The 15973-nt window shown below is 39.9% G+C and overlaps 1 protein-coding gene across 1 annotated transcript; it reads left to right on the top strand.

Moving 5' to 3' along the window:
- The first annotated feature begins 11604 nt into the window (after positions 1–11604).
- ier5l (immediate early response 5-like) lies at positions 11605–13754 on the top strand. Its single transcript, XM_033988958.2, has one exon. The coding sequence runs from the start codon at positions 11732–11734 to the stop codon at positions 12527–12529; it is 798 nt and encodes a 265-aa protein (XP_033844849.1). The 5' UTR covers positions 11605–11731; the 3' UTR covers positions 12530–13754.
- Positions 13755–15973: the final 2219 nt, after the last annotated feature.

Genomic DNA, 15973 nt, shown 5'->3' with positions numbered 1-15973 from the left:
AGAATTTCAGTAATTATTGTGCTATTTTGGAGAACCTTTAGTCTAGAGATAGACATATAGGGACAATATTTGCACTTTTGCACTCTAACACAGGCCAACATATTGTTTTGGCTGACCTAGTGCATACAAAGCTTTATTTTAACACTTTATTGGGATGCAATGATTGCACAAAATGTGAGTACACAGCCCTTTTAAAGGTTTGTATAGTAGTAGTTTATTCATTAGTCATTTGTGGCACAACAAAGATATACAATACAACCTCATTTGGATCATGACATGATCAAAAGGTTTAGGCTGAAGTAAAATGTACTAACACAGTTAAACAACGACAGAATTCCAAGAAAAGCTGCATATGAACAGCAAGTTTCTGTAGTTTCACAACATAGCACTTACTGTATATAAGAGACAAAAAACTAAAACTGAATCCAAGGATCATTCCAGAGATTGCTTTAAAAAAATAATGCTTTATACCTTTTTTAAGGCTTCTGTGGTATTGAACTTTATCTGGACTGTTTCTTTAATCTACACTCACCTAAAGGAACACCTGTTCAATTTCTCCTTAATGCAATTATCTAATCAACCAATCACATGGCAGTTGCTTCAATGCATTTAGGGGTGTGGTCAAGACAATCTCCTGAACTCCAAACTGAATGTCAGAATGGGAAATAAAGGTGATTTAAGCAATTTTGAGCGTGGCATGATTGTTGGTGCCAGACGGGCCGGTCTGAGTATTTCACAATCTGCTCAGTTACTGGGATTTTCACCCACAACCATTTCTAGGGTTTACAAAGAATGGTGTGAAAATGGAAAAACATCCAGTATGCGGCAGTCCTGTGGGTGAAAATGCCTTGTTGATGCTAGAGGTCAGAGGAGAATGGGACGAGTGATTCAAGCTAATAGAAGAGCAACGTTGACTGAAATAACCACTCGTTACAACCGAGGAATGCAGTAAAGCATTTGTGAAGCCACAACCTTGAGGCGGATGGGCTACAACAGCAGAAGACCCCACCGGGTACCACTCATCTCCACTACAAATAGGAAAAAGAGGCTACAATTTGCACAAGCTCACCAAAATTGGACAGTTGAAGACTGGAAAACTGTTGCCTGGTCTGATGAGTCTCGATTTCTGTTGAGACATTCAAATGGTAGAGTCAGAATTTGGCGTAAACAGAATGAGAACATGGATCCATCATGCCTTGTTACCACTGTGCAGGCTGGTGGTGGTGGTGTAATGGTGTGGGGGATGTTTTCTTGGCACACTTTAGATCCCTTAGTGCCAGTTGGGCATCGTTTAAATGCCACGGGCTACCTGAACATTGTTTCTGACCATGTCCATCCCTTCATGACCACCATGTACCCATCCTCTGATGGCTACTTCCAGCAGGATAATGCACCATGTCATAAAGCTCCAATCATTTCAAATTGGTTTCTTGAACATGACAATGAGTTCACTGTACTACAATGGCCCCCACAGTTACCAGATCTCAACCCGATAGAGCATCTTTGGGATGTGGTGGAACGGGAGCTTCGTGCCCTGGATGTGCATCCCACAAATCAGCACCTTGTTGAATCAATGCCACATAGAATTAAGGCAGTTCTGAAGGCGAAAGGGGGTCAAACACCGTATTAGTATGGTGTTCCTAATAATCCTTCAGGTGAGTGTATTCCAAGTTGATCTATATACTAACCCCTCAAACAGAAATACAATAGCTTTTTTTTCTTAGTTCTAGTCTTAATTTTTTTTTAATATGCCTGTTTTTCTACGGTTATACTGACTGTCTTTCTGCTCAAATAACTCCTATATAAAAGGAGGGAGCATATGATTATAGGCCTTGTACATTATAGCTGTACTCAGGTCAACAAGATCAAAAGACATATGTATTTTGTGGGTAACAAAAAGTGGATTTGTTGGTGTGTGGTAGTTAGCTTGATTAACAAGTCTAATAATCTTCTTTCGGAGTAGGTTAATAATATTTCATTTCTAAGTGTTCCTCCATATGTTCACACAATAGTTCAAGCATTCAGGGAACAGACTGTTATTAGTAGATAAGAAAGTTTAAGGCAACAATTTTAGCTAACTTTGTCTGAAGTACTTATTTGCATTTTCCAAGTTTTGGATCAATGAATACCCAAGAATTTATTGACACACACTCTTTCCATTTCTATCTGATTACTTTTAACATTAATTTGATTATCATTTTTTTTTCTATTCCCAAAGGTAATATAGTTTTTTTTGTTTTTGTTTTCAAATATATTTAAAGTTTGTTAATATCAAACCATCCCTTCATTTTTGTGAGGTCATTTTCTACTGTGTGCAGAAGATGTTGTAGATCCTCAACAATAGAGACTGGTGTTGTCTGCAAACAGAATAGAGCTTAATTTGTACACTTGTACACAGACATTGTTAATGTACATAATAAATCATTTGGGCCCCAAGATGGAGCCCTGTGGAACACCATGGGTAAGCACCTTCCAGAATTTACTTTATCTTTATGTATATACTGATGTCTATCATCAAGATATTTTATATATATCTTTCCATGTGTCTTAAAAGCAGAACATGGTCAGTGGTGTCGAAGGCCTTTCTTAGATCTATAAAGGCACTGGCTGTATATTCTCTTGTGTTATGAAGAAGTCATTAAATGCATTAACTATTTCCCTTGTATCATTTAAGGTAATGTTATTGTTCACAAAATTAATTTGGGTATTCAAGTCTTTTCTTTCCATCTTTAATTATACTATTAATTATTTCCCAAGTGCTTTGGATGTTATTTCTTTGTTGTTCTAATAGTTAGGATAATAATGCTTCTCATAAGATCTCATTATATTTGTCAGCTTCTTTTTTTAATATGTTTTATATCTATATTCTGTTTTTTTAGTTCTGTGTTTTAAATATAATCTCTTGAGTAGATTTTTAGATTATTATTATTATTTTAACTTGCATTCAGTAGTAATCCACATCTTATTTAATCTAGTTTAGTTATACATCTAAAGGGACAGTGGCTGTCATAAAGTGTTATTAAGGTACATCAAAAGCACTGTCAGGGTCAGCAGAGGCATAAACCTCATCCCATGTCTGAGCATTCAAGTCCTGTTTAAGTAGCAGCCGCTTCAGGTGTTCAAAATCTAACAATTTTATGAAGGTTAGTTTTAGATGCTATAAAAAAAGCCTGTGGATGATTTTGTAGTAAATTTAAATTACATAATTTGGTGAAAATGATAAAAATCAAGCCCTACATTTCCTAAATATCAGCAGAGCTTATAAACCATCAATTGCTCTGGATTCTAAACAATGAAAAAAAAAAAATCTAAACAATGAAAAACTTTTGGTACTTTTGGTCTCTCTACCAATGGACACTTTATTCATGATACAAGTGAACCTAAGCTTTGGATGTACAATTAATCACATTTTAATTGAATTGAGATCCAGTTCTTTCAAACTGCCAATATTAAGCATATCCTAACAATATTTTTGGGGGAGGTATAAATTTAGCTTTTCTTTACATGGTAGTAATTTTGAAATAATTGTCGAAAGACATTTGTATTTGTTTTTAATAAGAAATAATAAATCAAATCATCAATCAAAATAAAAAGAATGTCATATTTTATTTATTTTCGCCCTAATCAAAGCAGAAACCCCTCAGAGGCCCATTCAAACTGAGGACCACTTGGGATGCCCCCGATTCAGAGGATTTTCTGCAATCCTCAGTCTCTTTAGTTCAAACTAGAATGGTTCTCATAATAGGGATTGATACAACAAACTCGTACTCTACTTTATTCCAATTCAATGTATTTTTTCTACAATCTGGGAAGAAACCTATAGGTCTGCTGCATAGTCATCTTTATCAGCTCTTCAGTTTCCAAATACATCCTTTTGTATCTTAACTACGACCTAATCTAAAACATCTATGAATCTATAAATCTCAAAAGTATATTCATCCCAATCAATCTCAAAAACACATATCTCTATATTTTTATCATGAATTCTGATGTCCTTTCTATGACTTTGAACATATCGTATTAGTATTATAAAAACTAGATTAAATCATGAAATAATAGAACTATATCTGCTTGAAAGCTCAAGTATTACATAAGAGCATCCGTAATGGGGGATTTTGCACAGTGTTACTTATTTTCTATTGCTTCAATTGGAGATGAATTGTGAATGTGATGTCTAAAACTGAGCTCCCCTGTGAGCTTTTCTATAATTCACATTCTGTCAGGCCTTTTCCAGACTGCTGGCTCCAGCTCCCTCTTGCTCTCCCTGTCTATAGGAAAAGCAAATGAAAGTAAAGAAAAAAGGATAGACAGAAACAAAGCCGACAGAACCACACACAGGCGACCACAGCAATGGGAAAAAGTCTGCAGCACATTATAGTCACATTACACAATTTTAAAAAATACCACACACTTGTTAAGTTTTGTGTAGATTGTATTCAGTGTATTTTGTCTCTACTGCACTGCACTGTATGCCGCCTGCAGTTTTTTTTTTTTTTTTTTTTAAGGTACTAAAATCTCAACTTAACCCGAGTTGCCATTACATAGAGGACACACACAAGTTTATAATAAGTGCTTGTGCAGCCTCTGCTGCCTGCTGAAGGAGCAGTATATGGACAACATGTACTGTAGCAGCAGAGGCTGCACTAGCACTTATTAGCCCATGGCAACCCAAATAAGAAATGTATGAAGCTCATTCTGCTTTCTTATTGGATAATGATCTTAAGAACCAAAACACCAAATTACAACTTGACCAAGTCATTGTTTTAGTAATTACGAATAAATCAACTTTTCAACTGTTCACAGTAAAATCTACATTTGATTAGAACATCTAGATCATATCTGACACAGTTCAATCATGTTAATAGAATTTCATACTTACATATTATGGGCTAAATTATTTGTACAACAACACGGGTCTTTCTAGTCAGTATTATTTTGTGTGGTAACTTGCTACTACTGAAAGATAGTCCATGCTATGTGCTAACATATGGAACAAAATGTCCAAAGTCGACAACAGTATCAAGAAATACCAATAGCAATCTTTCTGAAGTCCTCTGGGAGTAATTGGACAGACCCTGATGTGGGACCAGCTCTATGTCCTCTCAGGGTCATAGACAAACCCGTGAGGGCCACGTGGTACACTGCCCCCTTCAGTCGGGTGATACAACATGCAGCAGCTGGGCTACACAGAAGACAGCAACCTTATCACTATTAGGTGTTCTTGATCATGGTGAGGATGGTCACAAAAAGGTTCCAAATACCACATAATGTGGTTACTTGAGTTTGTGTCAACTATAAGCCACATAGAACTGTCTCCACTTTGAGTATGGATGCTTTGACGCCCTCTTATATTTTGTCACCACAACATCTAAAAAGACCTATAGGCTGCCAGCTCCTAAAGAACCAGCCTCTGTACGGCAGCTGAAATAAACCAACATAGTGGTCATTAGGACGCAGAAGGCTGGCGAGAGAGGAGACAAAGCTGGAAGGCTGTGAGCAGAATGTGTGCAGGCTCTTTATTCTGGTGGGCTCCCCTCCCTCTCTCCCATCAGCGCGCACGCACGCACGCACGCACACACACCTACACGCATACACACACACACACACGCACCCCCACACACACACCCCCACACACACACACACCCCCCCCCCCCCCCCCCCCCCACACACACACACGCACGCACTCGGATAAAAACTGAAAAAATGGAGGCAAACCAAGCGGGTAGCACACAAAGCAGCTGCGCTCTCCAGCGCCGGTTTACTAATCGGCGTCTTTGCTGCGCTTCGTGCCTGTCGCCCGTGCGCCGCACCATTGCCATGGCGACCGGGGTCTGAGTAATCATTTGTGCAATGACCCCTATTCTCCAGAGGGAAGACGGGGAGTGGGGGAGCAGAGGGGGAGGAGGGGGAGGAGGTCGGAATGAAAGCAGCGCCAGCAAAAGCAGAGGAGCACCGGGAGGGAGGGGCCGAGCACAGAGCTGCAGAAACCTGACAGAAAAAAGCAAAGGGAAAACTGATTTTCTTTCCACTGGAAGCAGGCAAAGAACCATTATTTTTTACATTATGAACAGAACTTGCTCGTATAGAGTGAAATGAGGAATAAGGGGGGGATTAGGCTGTTAGTAGCCCTAAGTTAAGAGAGTGAGGTGTGTCTTAAAAGAAACCCAGACGGTGAAAAACACAAAAACCTAATCTGACAGTACGCCAACAATTGCGTCTTGACAGTCCATGGCTCATATGGGCCTATAAATTACAAATTCTAAATCGTGGGCTTCGTGGTGATCCGAGTGTGTGAGCAGGAAAGGCAACATTTTAAAGCAGCGATAGACCTGAAGGGGGCACTGTAGGATAAGCGTGCATCAGTATCCCGTCCACAGCTGGCACAGACAAAGCCATCCTGGCCATTACGTGGCAAAGATTAGGAAAATGTGACCTTTTATTTCGGTATATAAGATATATATTCAATAATGAGAAATCATAGTGTTTCCCAGTTTTGTGTTTCTTCATGGGTAGGGACTTTATGAGCCTGTGAAAATGGATATGTTTGACTGAAGTACAGACTTTACATGACAAATAGTTTCATCACAACTGTAGCCCATGAGGTGTGGTCAGGTGAGAATTCCCCCCTTTGCTTAGACTCAAATAGGTGTATTCTGTTCTCAGTGCTTGGCAGGGTGTGGCTGATAATGCTGAGAAACCAGTGTAATGAGAGAAAAATATATTTTTTGTTGGGAAAAGTTTGAGAAGAGTGTGAAGATTAAAGTTGGATCATGTGACCATCAGCACCATTAAAACTGTACCTGCTGATGCCGCACTTTCCAGCTGATAATGTATTCTGGTTTCACTATGGTCTTCAGCACAAGAGAGCAGCTTTCTGCAAAGAGAAACCAAAATGATTCCTTCACAGCATCAGAATACTTCACGTAGTGCAATTAAGCATCTGAGCTGGTATATATTTTTGTCTTCACTTTGAGTGCTGAAAAAATTCATGGATACTTTCTGTTTTCTAGAGTTTGGTGAGTCAAATCTGAATTCCATTAACATTATTATGAATGAAGTGCAAAATTTGATGATTGACCCTGGCAACTAAATAATGTACCTGTTTTGTTTTCAAGACAGGATTTATATCTCTAGAGGAAGACCAGGTTTCACTTTAAAACAATTTAGATGAGCAGGATTAGGTCAAAACCTGCAAAAATGCCATTATTAAATGAGGCTTGAATTCCATTGGTCACAGCAGCAATACATACATACATATGCATACATATGCACACACACACCCACACACACACCCACACACACACACCCACACACATACGCCCCCCCCCCCCCCCCCCCCACACACACACACACAAAATTCTGCCAAAAGAGCTCACATCGGGGCACATATCTAAAAGTTATCTAACACCTCATATAGTGTGATTAAAACTCAATCAATTGAATGAGAAAGTGTGTGCGCGATGGACAGCAGCAGGATACAGAAAGCAGGCACAGGGGTAATCCTGCCCATGTTTTTTGAAAGCGCCTCAAGTCTTCATCAATAAATCATCATACTCTTCATTTTCACTGTTTATTGCCCTCATCGTTGAGGCTGTGCTCTACACTCTAATTCATTATACGTGATAAGAACAACACCTCTCATCAGTGGAAGTTAGGCTCTTTGGTCATAGCTCTAAGCAGTTGTTGTGTCCTTGGGCAAGACAATTATCTTACTGTCGTATCCAGGGTCACATCAACAGTATTATTACTGATTCCCAAGCAAGAGTTGAACTGACAAACTACATCTTTAAACTCCTACCGACAGTGCCACTGTCTCATCTCACCCTAACAATCACCAATAATGTTGCCGTATGAACTAAATGCAGATTAACCAGACTGAAACAACTACAAGAGTGAAATCTGTGTCTGTTTGATGTAAGCCAGAGAAAGAATAAAAAAGCACCAACACTGCTGACATCTGCTGTGCTGCTTGGGTCACTTTTCAACATGCACAGATTATAATAATTGTAATTTTGCAAAATATAAACCATGGACTAAAACTGTGGAGAAGCAGGTACTAAACAGAAGAGTATAGAGGCAGCAGAGACGGTCATGCAGCGAGGCTGAAAAGATGAGGAGAGAACATAAACAGAGCAGATGAGCGCGGGCGGGAGGAGGCTGTGAACTGGGAGCAGATACACAGAGGAAAGACTGAAAATAGAAAGACACCACAGTATAACTCTCCAATATGCACACAGCTCTGCAGTAACACCAGACCATGTTCAAATATTATTGCCAGGTTCATTTAAAGATTTTATTGCATTAAACGACTATAGTAAAAACTCTTGTGCACTATGGGTACAATTTGACATGGGTGTGCAACTTAATTATCATCAAGTTTTTACAGTGGGGCAATGGGTCTTCAGCGGTGTGTTTAAAATCCCTCACAGGCCTACATAGAAAGTCAAGATTGCCCCACCATACATCTCACTTGCCCTCTCTGTGTGCTTTTCTTTCCCATGCCCCTCCCGCCTCTGCAAGGTATCAAATCACATGAACAGCAGCCTCTCAGCAAATGCTCCCCCCACAACAAAACTGTATAAATGGCATGGTATCATCTTAATGAAACCAAGAATGAACACATGCTTGGCTAATAACTGTGGTCAACAGTGGTAACACAAAAAGATCCAATTGTGTGTCTAAATATGTCTGTATCTAACTGTATTTTTAAAATGCAAACTTAAAAACAGTCTGAGTAAATAAGTAATCCCCATGTCGTTCTACATCACTGGTGAATGCTGCTTCTCACTAATGGAGCTGTGTTCTTGTAACTTACACAGGCTCTGCGACAGAAGAACTCCATCCAGAAAGAGATGTGCCTCACCTCTGAAGAAGAATTTGGGAAATATTTCAAAGCTCTAATCACACATGACACAAAACTGGAGCTGCACTGGCCTCTACAGGTTAAATGTGGGTTATTGCATTCACTTGGCCATCAGAGGTGGGCACATTCTGAAGAGGCCAAGGCAAAACTGCTTTCTTATTCATTCAAGTACGACTCTGCAGTGTTGCTACACAGGTCCTTGTCTCTAGTCATTATTTTAATAATTCATTAATTATCTTTATATTCAATGGTAATTTTAAACATTATAAGCTATGGGCCATAAACCATGCAATCAAAAAGCATGAAGAACATCTCACAATGCTTAAAGAACAGATGGCATTTGATACAAGAAAATACACCAATGTATATGAAATAGGCCTAACTCTGAGTCTTGATTTTCAACTCACTGAGGTTCTGATCCTATAGGTTGGGCTGTGCTTGTGCTAAGCTACGGATCACTGCCATCTACAGACAGAAAAGTTAGTTGAACGGGTGTATAGGATGAGCAGACTGGCTGTAATAGAAACAGAAAATTCTGGGAGATGTTGTGTTGTGTATATATATATATTAGGTGACTTACCCTTACATGGAACACTTTTTGGACAAATTATGAAGCCAACATTAAGTACACTATCCATACTATTCTGGTATTCTAATTCTGGTTTAACTGCTCAGATTTCTCCAGAAATTGACAATCCTGCATATGTAGCTGAAATACAGTGCATATATGTCCCGGACAAACTGCATTACCCTATTAATAATCACTGCATTATTCATTCACTCAATACTTACAAGTGTCAAGCTACTACTACTGTAGATACAGCTGGCCAGGCTTCCAATCCGCACCATCGGCCCCTCCTACTACCACTAATCACTCACACACCACATTCATACCAGGCAAGGTGTCTTCACTAACACCACTCCTGTCCCATTGTGGCACCTGGTATTCCCAGCGGTCTCCATCCAAGTACTAAATAGGCACAAATCTGCTTAGCTTCCAAGATCAGACAAAATTGGGCATTGCCAAATTGGTTTGGCCACAGTAATGTAAATACGTATCTTATAACATTAATTAAAGGTATGATTTTAGCAGCCTGGGTTGCCAGTATCTTAACCTACATATAGAGGACATAAGTACAGGATTTACTCATGTTAAAGCTGAGAACCCCTGATAAATTATTTGCTGCGGGTGCTGATGTTTTGGTAGTATACTCAGATCAAAGAGTCATTTTATTTTTCCCCACTGGATTTAGTCGTATAACTGGCAATGTGATGCTCATGTGAGACACCTATTGCTTTCCTATTAAATAATTGGCTTGAGAACCAAAACAAAAACAAAAGTGAAAACATTGTCAACTACATAATCAGCTACCATGTACATTGTTTTTGTAATTGAGAAGTCATCATAACTGGTGACAGATAGAATTTCAACACAAATTCTACATACTACTCTACCTCTAACTTTCTGTATTATCTCTATATGCCCTGGCTGGTACGTTTGCCATCATTTTCAAAACTTTTATGATCATAATTGTGTACAAAGTGGCCATAGAGTCACATGTGTAATGAATTGTTTCCCTTTGACTTTTTTTTTTTTTGGACAAACCTATTGACAGACCAGAAACACTGTCATTTACGCTGTTCTAATTTTGTCAGCAGGGTGCACAGCATAAATGTAACCAACACTACAGCAACAATTTTGATAATCACATGTCCTGAACTCAAGTTAAAGCAGTCTTTCAAGATGTCCCCTGCTTCATTGCGTTAATATGCAAAATGCTATGAAACTCAACCCCTCTCCCACTTTAAAAGACACAACCACACATAGGCCTACCAGAACTATTGGATGCAAATTCAACTTTATAGTAATAATTGTAAGAGGCTACTTCAGTTGAAATTTATGTCAATTATTACCATCCCACACTGGACACTGACATGAGTGGGACAGTGGAATAATTTGCAGGTGCAGAGAAATATTGCATACTTACTGCATATTTCATGAAAAAAGACTAATTTTCGATTGAAATTGTGTTCAAGAGCTTATAGCCTATATCTACCCTGTCACCACATGTCTGCAGCAGGTTTTTTTTTTTTACCTTTGTATTTGTTAATTTATCTAACAGACCTAGTCTATTGATTAATTTGCACTAGTCTAGGCTCAGGTTTTCATTTTCAGTTATAACGTCATTCGTTGCCAGGTGACGCATTGGACACAGCCCAGAACGCGGCGGAGTTTAGTGTTCACTGCTCAAAGCGCAACGCTAAAGTTTGCCAACGGTCTCTCATCCTGAACAGTGAGCTAAAGGTAAAATAAAAATAAGTTTTGAGAACAAGGGTGGCATTTCTTGAAATAACATAATCAAGCCATACAGCGTAGAACTGCGTAATTGTGAAGTTTGATATACTGTAACGTTATTCTGTATGTTGTTGCACTTTTAATGTCAGAAGGCAACTTGTTCTTCTCTTTTTAAACATAGAAGCAAAGAGGTTCCAACTGGAAACGAAGGAGCTGGTGTTTTGTAAGCGGCTGTTCGGGAGCAGCAGTAATGAGGACATTCCAGTTCCACAGCCTGGGTGGAATTTGAATAGTACAGAGGAACCGCCTGACGCTCATTGGACGGACACGACATAGTTCCAGGTTGGCTGTGTGTCACTCAAGAGAGAGGCCCCAGGTGATTGGCTAGCGCTAAATAAGGCGGGGCGTTGGCTCCGGTATAAAACCATTCGGCTTGAAGGCAACTACAAATGATCGCTTGCTTTGTAAGGAAAGCGGATCATGTTATCCAATGTTTCTCCACAGACCTGACTTAAACTTGTCTTCTCACACAAAACGTCTCCCACTGAGATAGCTCAGAGTGGGTCACTATAATGATTAACACAATGGAGTGCGTAGCAGACGCACAGAGCCTAATCTCAATTTCTCTTATGAAGATCCACAACTCCCGAACCCAGAGAGGGGGAATCAAGCTGCACAAGAACCTGCTGGTGTCTTATGTCCTGAGGAACGCCAGGCAGGTCTACATAAAGGAGAAGTACGCGGAGATCTACAGGATGCAACAGTACGAGGAGGTGATGACAGTCTGCAATGAAATACAAGAGCTGAACCCGCTCGAACTGGACGCGGAGGACACAGAGGACGAGGACCTGACCAGGACTGCGTGCTGTGGAGAGGAGTTTCACAGAGGCAGCATCAAGGAGCCGGAGCCCGTGTACTACCGGAGCTGCTGCATGGAGGCTCCACTTCCGTCCCCGTGTGACCAGCTCCCCGTCAACATCAACATGCACTGTAACAAAACAACGGTCCTGGACCTAGACACGCACGTAGTGACCACTGTGGATAACGGCTATATCCATCAGGACTGTTGCTGCGACGCGTTCCAGTGTGCGCAAAGCGCACAGTCTCCTGCTAAAAAGAGGAAGATGGACTTCGGGTACTGTGCGTCTGATTTAGACGACTTTACTACATCTAGAAAGAGACTGAAGCGAGAAGACTGTCTATACTCGTGCCAGGACTTCACAGACACTTCTAACATCTCCAATTTGATATCCATCTTTGGATCGGGGTTTTCTGGGCTGCTAAGCAGACAAGCGGACTTGGAGCAGATCTGTAGCAAGCAAGCACTGGCTGGTCTAGGCGCATGGACTCGGGCGATAGTGGCATTTTGAACACTTTACAGTTGTGGGGACCTGGTTCAGTTGTAACACTCCACACATTCTTACAACGTGAAAACAACTGTCCACGGCTTTAAGGTCACAGATGCCGTTAAAGTAGGCTACATCATTACAGCTGCTACTACGTCGAAGTAGCCAAATTAAAAGTGTTTTGTTGCCCGCCAGAATTTGTGCAGCTATTATGAAATATTCTCCAAAGCGTATTGGGAACATTCGTGAAATAAAGGCACAGTGTTATTCAAGTATTACACGATAATTGGACAATTTGCAGCATTTCGGTCCATAGTAGCACATGTAAGCGAGTTAATTGTTACGCACAAATCTGTCATGGGTTGGGTCGACGACTCAAAGCCCAAGCACTTGTCAATAGAGTAACTGGCCTATATGTTTTGACACATTCACATTTTGAGCAGACATGAGTTACATGAATCCATGAGTCTTGTCTCATGTGTTGCATTTTGTATTCAGGTTACTTGGTGTGACATCACTCTGATTGCTTCTCACCACTGGAGGACGTGGGGCGTTACAACTGAGCCTATCTCTTTTCTAACTTTAGATCGAAATTACTTTATTTTTACAGAATATATTTAAAAACAAGCCGTTTAATGACAATTGTATGTGATATGTGGAGATCTCCTGTTTACATGTAGGCCGAATACACTTAATGGAGATGGGGAGGATGGAAAAGTTGCCTTAATATTAATGCACACTACAGCTAGCTATTGTCATGAATTGAAAGTACAATGAAAGTGACTGAATGTCTTGTTTGCTCCTGTTCTTTCGGGGTATTGCACATTCAAAACTGTTGTTCTGTGAAACCTGTCCCTGCTAAAAAACTTTGTGGGTTCAATGTCCTCATTGAATCAGTGCCGTTCTCTTCATGTGTTTGTCACTATGCCTCCCCCCAGTGTTCACTCTCTCAAACGCTCAACACTACTTTAGAACTCCAACCTGTCCTGGTTTTTTGAGTGCGATTTTGTTTGAAATAGTCCTTTTGTTTTAAAAAAGGCAATCTCATTATTTAGCCATACTCTAAAGAGATCCATGCATTAGCTTTATGAGCACTATGTGTACCAAAATAAAGAGAGTATTCAGCCATTCTCTATATTCTTGTTATCCATGTATTTTTGTGCCCAAAAAATTGTATATCACCGGGTAAAACTGTTGCTGAAAAATATTTGTTAAAAATTTATAATCTTAATAAAAAAAAAAGTGAAAACCATCATGTTTTTTTCATCATTTTGTTCATCATTTAACACTTAACTGTGATACAATTTTCATTTTGGGTGAATTTCAAGGACTCTATGATGATAAAAGTAGGCAGTGCAGATAAACAAATCATTTTGTTTATACAGTGTCAATGTACATTAGGTGAAATACAGTTCTTTTCTTAGACCATATAAAGGAGAGATTTGCCAATGATTCATTGATCCTATTCTCTATTTTATAGCATACCGGATAACATTATGTAGTTTATCAGTAAGAAACATACACATGTTATAGACTGTTGGTGTGTAATATTTTACATTAAATCATATATGCATATGCTCTGTGTTAATGCAAATAAGGCAAGCCTGTTTATCAATGAGCCTTGCAGTGAATGAGGAGCTGTGTTTTGATTTTCCACCTCTCCACATGCTCACATCTCCTCCCCCAAACTACAGTGGTGTTATCTCTGCTCTGTGCCACTTGGTGGTGTTCTTTAAAATCAATGAATGAAGATATGTGTGCAGAGTGGAGCCACCTCGGGCTGACCCTCCTCTCTCTGTTTGTTTCATTCTGCTCTGACACACACACAACAACCCAACACGTTAAATCTATCAACTACTGCGACACTACTCTCTGTAGAAGCAGACAGCAGAAGGAGCAGAGCATGCACTAGGAGATTATTCTCAGGTGTTCTATAATAAAACATATTTTTGCTTAGAAACAGTGACTCCATCAGGACAAAAACAGTACAGCCTCCACAGACACAAGGTGTGAACAATAGGTGGATTCATGGTGAATACACAGCTCCTCCATCTGGACTGAGAAAGACTGACACCCAATAAACGCCAAGTACTGAGGAATAGTTTCTTTTGTAATCACACACAGAATATTTAAAAGTAAAATGTTACATTGACAACTCAGAATATTACTGTATAATAAAAAAGTAATTTAAGTCATGATGTATTGATACATTGACTTGATATGTAACATTTTCAATAAATTATATTTTATAACTGGAATATTCTTGTCATTTATGGAAACATAACATAATTAATGTGGGCAACTATTTATGAAGTAAAATAGAGCTAAAATAGAGATGTATTATATTAAAAAAGCTCCTTTGTGCACTCAGGAAAGTGTGTTATTTTACAAATTATGTTGAACTGTACAATTGTTATGGAAACAGACTGACTGACTGTGAAGAGATAAGTATGACAATGGAATATGACAACACTGATATAAACTTAAGTTTACACTTTTTCAAGGCATTTGTTTCATGTTGGCCCACCTGATTCTGTGTAAAGGACAATGCCAGGTGGTTGTGTTGGGGCAGAGCTGGAGGGGGCCGGGGGGGTCAGACAGGGGTGGGGGATGGAGGCGTGCTTTGTCAGGAGCAGCTTGATGTGTGGGGGGTTGCAACAGCAGAAGGAGGGGGGCTCAGCACATGTGACAGCATGAAGTCTGTGAGGGGGGAGCGAGGAGGCCACAGGGAATAGGTGCTGTGTGGTTTGGGGAGGGGGTAGTCGCGTTGTGGCAGCAGAGTGCACACAGGTCAGCCAGGTTGGTGAAGAGGTCTGGGGGGGGACTCAGCTGCATAGGTTAGTACCAGGACAAAGGCCTACTGGTTGTAGTAAAAAGTTATGCTCTTTCCCTGTACACAATATAAGCGTTTGGCATTTAAACTTATTTCCTCTCTTATTTACTCTGAGGTTTGTGTCAAAATAGACAATTACATTTCAATTGAAATGTCACAAGTCTTCAGGTGGGGCCAAGAGCACATGGTCTGTCTCACAGAGAGTCCACAGCCAATGTGTCACATGAAGTGTTGTATGAGACTGTAGTGCCACGGTCTGACTGTAGTCTTTGTTAATGGATGACCACGAGTTATCACCAGGGGGGCTCAGAGTCAGGAATTTTCCAAAACAAATACATTTTAGACCTACAAGTAAAGTGTGCTTTGTGAGAACCGCTGATGTATGCAAGGAAACCTAATCAATGATCAACTAAACTAGTTAATTTCTTGGCCAAAAAAAGTATTCTTCTCTGAGGTTTGCATCAGCAACCTCATCGTTGCCTCATCAAGTTGTTCATAAAATGCATTAACATTCACATTTAATGTTAGCATTTTAGTAATACTCCCCATTCCCCATATGTTTGGATACTGCAGTTTCCAGAGAGAGCCCAGTCATCTATAAGGGCAGAACTAGGTCACCATCTTATTTTTCAGAT

This window comes from Periophthalmus magnuspinnatus, chromosome 23, assembly GCF_009829125.3.
Source record: "Periophthalmus magnuspinnatus isolate fPerMag1 chromosome 23, fPerMag1.2.pri, whole genome shotgun sequence".
NCBI classification, from domain to species: domain Eukaryota; kingdom Metazoa; phylum Chordata; class Actinopteri; order Gobiiformes; family Gobiidae; genus Periophthalmus; species Periophthalmus magnuspinnatus.
The sequence above is the reverse complement of the archived record's forward strand: the minus strand, read 5'-3'. Positions and strand labels throughout refer to the sequence as shown.